Source organism: Austrofundulus limnaeus, unplaced genomic scaffold (assembly GCF_001266775.1).
Source record: "Austrofundulus limnaeus strain Quisiro unplaced genomic scaffold, Austrofundulus_limnaeus-1.0 Scaffold39, whole genome shotgun sequence".
NCBI lineage: Eukaryota > Metazoa > Chordata > Actinopteri > Cyprinodontiformes > Rivulidae > Austrofundulus > Austrofundulus limnaeus.
This window is the reverse complement of record NW_013952441.1, coordinates 224,957-232,092: the sequence shown is the minus strand read 5'-3', so window position 1 is coordinate 232,092 and position 7,136 is coordinate 224,957. Positions and strand designations below refer to the sequence as shown.

General features: G+C 38.8%; 1 protein-coding gene across 1 annotated transcript in view; it reads left to right on the top strand.

The window, feature by feature from the left end:
- The window catches only part of pald1a (phosphatase domain containing paladin 1a), a gene marked incomplete in the record, with an annotated part of 42,272 nt that overhangs the window by 16,319 nt on the left and 18,817 nt on the right, over nt 1–7,136 (top strand). Inside the window, 1 exon segment of the mRNA XM_014006975.1 lies at nt 679–819. Coding sequence (XP_013862429.1) covers nt 679–819 — 141 coding nt within the window.

Here is a 7,136-nt window from a genome sequence, read left to right as displayed (position 1 = left end):
GGTTTTTTGTTGCTACTGCTAAAAAAAATGCTTCAAAATATTTTTTTAGGATTATATTTCAGACAGTTTATTCAAATGATACATTGATAAGGCATTTATTCATTATATTTTGACAAAATGCAATTTTTGCAACTGTTTAAATCAAAACCCTATCTGCCTGTTTCTTCACATTCTACTTTTGGACTTAATCCTGGTTTCGATGTGATGGCTCACATATGTTGAATTATTATATGGGTTCTGTGAGCAGATCTATTCTGTTCTGCAGTTTGGCTTTCGCCTTTCCCCGGCTTTTGGGTTTTCTTCATGCTATCATTAGCATCTGAGAGATACCAGCCACCAAGAGACCACCAACAAGGCTAAATTATATGGCCAGCAGCTGTTTGAAACATTGTTGTGGTTTAACATCACGCACACGTATTGATGGAAACGTGGCCTATTTTATGCTGGGTCAGCACTTTAAGTGAACGCTCTGACGCACATTTGCAGCGATATGTTAAAAAGGTCAGCACAGATGGGCAGGAGTCTTTACAGCGAAACAGTTGTGTTTAAAAAAAACAAGGCACTATGTTTGCATCCCTGCACACTGGAGCGCGTCGATACAAATATTGTGAACATGATGCAAAACAGGTTATTCAGCATTTAACGCATGCGTTGCATAACAGTTGCTATTCTTTTCAGGTTGTGATGCAGCTCATTCGTCTTCTCCCCGATGGCCACAAGATGAAGAAGGAGGTGGACATGGCACTGGATATCGTCAGCGAGACCATGACCCCCATGCACTATCATCTGAGAGAGATTATTATCTGCACTTACAGACAGGTACATCAAACTAACAGAAAAGGAGAATAAGTGGGGGGGTTTAATCCGCCTTTTTTCTAGGATGCAGGAAAACTGTTTAATTTGAAACATGAATAATAGTTGGAAATTAAATTGAAAGTCAGAGCTGAGAATTTGAGTCTAGATTTGGACATTAAAGTTCAAAAATGATTAATAATTTGGTAGCATATTTTTTTTCTCTAAAGAGACTGATTCATATAATAAACACTTCCTTTATGAATAATGATTTCACAGAAATAAGCTGCATGTTGAGGTTTTAGTTGCAGTTTCACTTGACGCCCTGTAGGTGGCCTGAAGAGCTAGTTTTATGGCTGGAGTTTGGTTCCTCGAGTGTCAGTGAGAAGCATCTACTGCTGTGTAAAGGATGCTGAGAGCTGAAACTGATTGTAACTCAGCTTATTTCTAAAACCCAACAGACTTCTTTTAGTTTCACATTGTTTACAGTGAGATAGGAAAAAGGCAGAAAAAGAAAGGAATTCTGAGGCTTTATTTGTTGAAATTTCGTGTTCCAAGTTTAATCATGAGCAACTATATTAGTTTCAGTTGCTTACTTTTCCAGACAAATTGAAGGTTAAGAATCCTATTTTTTATAAACAAGGTTAAACAACAAGATAGACTCCCCAAGATAGAAAAAACTTTTATATTTTGAAGAATTTACCTCTGGGAAGCCTTCTCTGTAGTTTTGTTTTTGTGTTAAATGAGGCACAAACAAAGGAAAAACAAATTGTACCAAGAGTCTTCTCTCGTGATTTTTTTTTATTTTTTTTATTTTTTTTGTATCTTCAGAAGGACTAATACTACACTGTTTTAGCCATTTGTGATGCAGACTAATAATAGTGGCCCTGCGCACCGTCAGCCGCTCTCGGCACGCTGGAGGCACCCGGTCCTGTCTCCACCATATCAATGGGCCTCATTGTCCTCTGAACTCTGCCTTTTACACATATTCTCTCTCTGCTTGTCATGTCCTGATGTTATGTTCCAGGAAAAAGGTAAAAGGAAAAAAACTTAATGTCTACTCACTTTCCAGTTATTACAATAATGTGTGTTGATCAAAGGAAAAATACTAGATGAAAAACTTTATTTCAACTGGAAAACCAAATTTGTTGTACATTTTACTTTTATTATCTCGGAGGATCTTCRGTTGTCACTGTGCTCATGTTGCAGTTTTTCTCTGTCTGTCTGAACCACCGGGCCAAGCCATAAACAGTGCCAGATGTTGCTAAATGGGGAGGCAGCAGAAAAGAGAAAATGTGGGGGGGAAAGGGAAAGTTTTATACCCCCACCTTGAGCCCTCCTCCTATAAAGCACTGCTCTTTCTTTGACAGTGGTTGGAAAAGTGTGTCGTTAATACGCTGGGACACAATTCCTCCAACACTAATCCCTCAAAGCCGATAAATACAGGGGGCAACACAGTGGGGTACTCTCTTTCTTCTTCTTCTGTCTCCTGGACCGAAATTATCCGGATTGGCTTTTCTGTTTGAGAGAATTGATTTARTGACTGTTTCCTTTGATTCTACCCAGTTTTATTGGGAAGTCTTGCTTGTTCATTGCTTCTATGATTGGCATTGTCTCTATCGTAAAATGTCCATTTATTTCCAGCTTTTCTCTCCTTCTGGTTTGACTGTTGGAGCTGCTGCATCATAGGCCTGCACCTTCTGTGTTTCCTATTATAATACCACACTTCAATAAACAGTTACATTTCTCTGCCTTTCCAGGACATCATCAGTTAGCTCAGCATGCCCAGTGTTAGCTTTCATTTGAGCAGGCTGCAGATTGCACAGCTTTGACTGATTTATTTCCAAGCAGCATACACTCTGTGACCCAAGAGCATGATCACTGAAGATCACTGGCTTCCACCCAGCCTATTAAGAGGTTGTTGAAAACTTTCGAACCAGACGAGTCTCAGAAACTCGAATCGAAATCCTTATTTGCCTGCAAAGGTCGGTGCCGTTATTTTCTGGTCAGCTTTTGTCCAAAAAAATAAAATAAAAATTAGTGAAGGTTTTCCACTCAGGTGCTGAGAAACACAAGGACTGAGAGTGGGAGAGCTACGAATCATGCTTCCTCTCTGGGCCTGCRCGTGTGTGTCCAAAGAAAGGCGCTCATGGTTTGGACGGGGCAGTGGAAAAATATTTTTTGAGATGTGAGCAGGTTTTCTTAGGGAGAAGGTAGAGCGCGTCTGTTGGAGAGARGCCGGAGAAGCAACTAGGAAGTTCACGGATGTTGATAGGAATGCTGTTTTCCCGACAGCAGRATCTATTTAACAAAGAAAATACAGTAAAGAAACTGAGAATTTGGATCAGATAGGAGTAAAGTAGCAGAGTAATGGGCAGCTTGCAATGCTCTGTTTTGGATTAATTTTGCAGAATTGCACTTTTTTTCCCTAACTGTATCTCTTTGGTTCAAGGGTTTTACGGCAAAGTTTTTTTCTCTCATTTTGAATGAGATCAGTCAACAAACTGGGACAACTGAAAGGTGGAGCTCATAACAGCCTGCAGATTTATTGACAGGGCAACAAACCCACCAAGTCAAAGTTAAGTTCTGCTTAATTGAGATGTGTTTTGGCTCCCACTTGGGGCCCAAAGGCTCTGATTTRGAGCCAGCACAGGGTGGTAGTAATAAGTCCAAGGACATCCTTGTTTTCACTCATAATGAACATCTTTCCATGTGGAAATCCCAGCAGCAGCATTTGTTTATCTCAGCGGGTGCGTGCACCTGACGTTAATTACCTCGTCTTTCTCTGCGAACAATGAGAATCAAACTGTGTTGTCTGACAGCACTCTTACTGGTAAAAATGTACCTTCACTGTGCAGTTCTCAAGCCTGTTTGTGAGTGACAGCAGGATAATCACAGCTGCTTTGACTCGTTTAATTACTTATTCAGTATTCATGACTCAGGCAGACTGTAGAGTTTTTATTAAGCTCACTGTGGGTGTGCATGTATAAGGGAATTATTGTTTGACCTTTAAATCTAAAGAAACACTCAAATTTTTGTGTTTATTTTARTTTTATTTAGAGGACCAGAGACAAGAAAAAATAATGAAGAAATATAAGAATAAAATAATAAAATTCTAATAAAGGAAAAAAAATGGAATAATAAAAGCACAACTACATTATGTATTAACCAAAATAAATAAATACAGATGAGAGCAAAATATTGAAACATTAGTAAACATTTTTTTATTTCGCATTTGATAGTTTTTTTGTATTTCTGAACATTTCAGGATATTCTTTTTACTGAGACATTTACGTGATTTAGAATTATTGCAGTTTTTAGTCCCCYCATATTTTTTACAGTAATAATGTGTGAGCTGCAAAATTTCTTAATTTCTGTTTTTGGAAAAAAAATGTACATATAACCAAAAAGCTCCCATTAATGACAGGTCTGTTAAGTCATTTGCAGGCATGCAGTTTTATCCTGATTTTAAAGTTTTGTTTTGCCAACTAAAAATGGTCTAAAATGACTTTATGACCTAAAGATTTTGCCTCTGAAAGTTAGAACGTCAGTTATAATGAACGTTGAGGACCATTATCTTCTTTTTTCATCTTTCATCTTTTTTTTTWAAAAAACAGTAGAAGTTGGTTAATTGAGCCCATTCTCCACTAACATTTGTTCTTTTACCTGCTGCAGACCTTCAAAGTAACATTTATCCACCTCCACCCATGCAGAGTTATTTTCATTAACTTTTGTGTCTTGTTTTCTCTAAATATACTTTATATTTGGCCAAAAGTGTCTCACTGTTTATAAATGTTTATTAGTTTCTGTAATCGATGTTGTCTCTGCAGTTAAAAAGAATAATGATAATCTGATTAGCCGTTTTTTTTTCTGTCATGGTCATATTAGTCTTGCAATAGCAATATGTTTCATCCATTATCTATACCTGCTTCTTCCTGTCAGGGTCACATGGGTCACTGGTGCCCATATCCAGCAGTCAGAGTGCGAGGGGTGGGGTACACCCTGGACAGGTCGCAAGTCACAGGGTCACATAGAGACAAACAACCATTCACTCTCACTCACACCTAGGGACAATTTAGATTTACCAATTAACCTAACAGTCATGTTTTTGGTCTGTGGGAGGAAGCTGGAGTGCCCGGAGAGAACTCACGCATGCACAGAGAGAACATGCAAACTCCACCCAGAAAGGTCCCTGGGCCGGAATTTGATCCGGCAACCTTCTTGCTGAGAGGCATCATCTCTACCAGCTGAGCCACTGTGCCACCCGGAATATGTTTTAAATGTATTAAAATTACATAAATAAATGTAGTGTACTTATATAGCACCTTTCTATCCAACCAGGATAAATGCTTCACACTACAGTCTACGTCCTCATTTATACATTCACACAGCACTCTACTAGGTCTCTACAAAGCTAACATGTAAAATCATCTATGGAGACTAATTAGTGCTAATCACATTCATACACTGGGACACATCAGAGGCATTAGGGGTGAAGTATCTTGCCCAAGGACACAACAACTGAGACAGCTGGAACGGGGTCGATCCGGCAACCTACCGTTTCCAGGATGACTCCCCTAAACACCCTGCCACAGCCGCCCCAAATGTCTCTGTTTCGCTACAAAAAGGAAATAAAAATGTTCCAAAAAAGGCAAAATGGTTTGTTGCCTTGAAGTCACATCAATTACAGTATATCAACTACTCTCATGCTGTCTTAAACTGCCCGAGTAAATGTTCAACTGTAGCAACAAAGTCTCAGCCAATGACTGCAGTGATCTTAATGCTGTGCTTACGTCATACTTCACCTGTCTTTTTTTTCTGCTCTCCAGTCTATTCACTTGACCTGAGTAACAGAACATTTCAAACAAGCATTTTTCTAACAGCACACTTCAGAACAGTGGTTCCCCTTGATATTTTTCTTCACAGAGCATATTGATTTAGAAGTTAATCTTATGCCAACACACGTGATGGCTGGTAAGATCGCTCCCTGGACCAAGTGCCATAACTATGGTTAATAAACCCAACCTTTAAAACAGGGTTCATCACRTGTATTTATATCTGTTTGCTTTCAWCCAGAACCTATGAAGAAAGTTATCTGTGGCCAAGACGTCATTCGGCCTGAATGTTTGAAGATATTAAGTGTCTAATTAGCTGTAGTCCAACACCATTTTACTGCCTTATTGTTGGGTGTACATGCACCAGATTGTTTGTATTTTGATAGCTCAGTAAATGATTGATTAACAGTGGAGGCCTCTCAGTGCCATGCTGCCAGGCATGTGCATGTGCAGAATTTACCATAATGTRTGTGGTTAATGTGGGCAGATATTCTAGTCTGTGTGTAGGCCAAGTTGATTATGTCTGTCTCCTTCTGTGGCGTTGTCAGCTCACCATACATCTCACRCATATATGCTTGTCTTTAGATTTGAGAAATTCATTCTTTTCAATTAAAAACCCATTGATCATTTGTTGCAGTTGCCCTGATTTTGGTTGTATCCCTGGGRTATTTTAGTTTTGAACTTTTGTTTGGTTTTGGCAGCAAGTCAGATGTTGAGTTTAATTATTCAGGAAAATTCAATCTGTTTTTGTTACTGATTCAAGAAACTTAAATTGTTAATGTGAGAGATTTTCAAGTTTGTGTCTTGATAAACAGAGTGGATAGAGCTTTGTATATAGAGTGTTTGGATTGAYGTAGCTTCTAAGATCCACCTCAGCTTCGACGTCACAGCGATCACAGTGTGGCTGGAAAAACAGAGAGGGCTGGATTCCTTAAAAATGGAGCTGTGGTAGCTCAGCGGTTAGTGCCATGCTCTCATAATCCTGAAGCTACAGGTTTGATATCRGGTTGCGTCAGGGCATATAACATAAAACAGTTTACAAATCATTCATGAGCGTTTGCCTTGTGTAAGGRAGCAGCTGAAAGAAAAGCAACATTGGTATCTGCGAAAAGCATTACTGGAGAGGCTTTGTCATGATTTTCTTCCACAGGCTGCTCCATGGATTCTCTGTACCTTTTAAAACAGGAGTTTGAGCATCGTCTTGATCTATAAARATCCGTTTTCCAACTTGTGGCCAGATGATGTGTAACTTTGCTTTGCTGATGGCCAACATGGCAAGGCAAAAGTACCAAGTGGGCGGATGAATTGTGTGTGTGCAAGTACAGCCTGAAAAAAATACAAAAGTAGTAAAACATTTTTGCACCATTTTTTACTTCTAAGGAATGAACAAACTTAGATGMTAAATATGCTTTTATTGTTTTATTATTTAATGTTAATTTTTGCATTTTAGCAACCAAACAAGCTTATACAGSGGGTAAAATAAGTATTGAACATGTCACCATTGTTCTC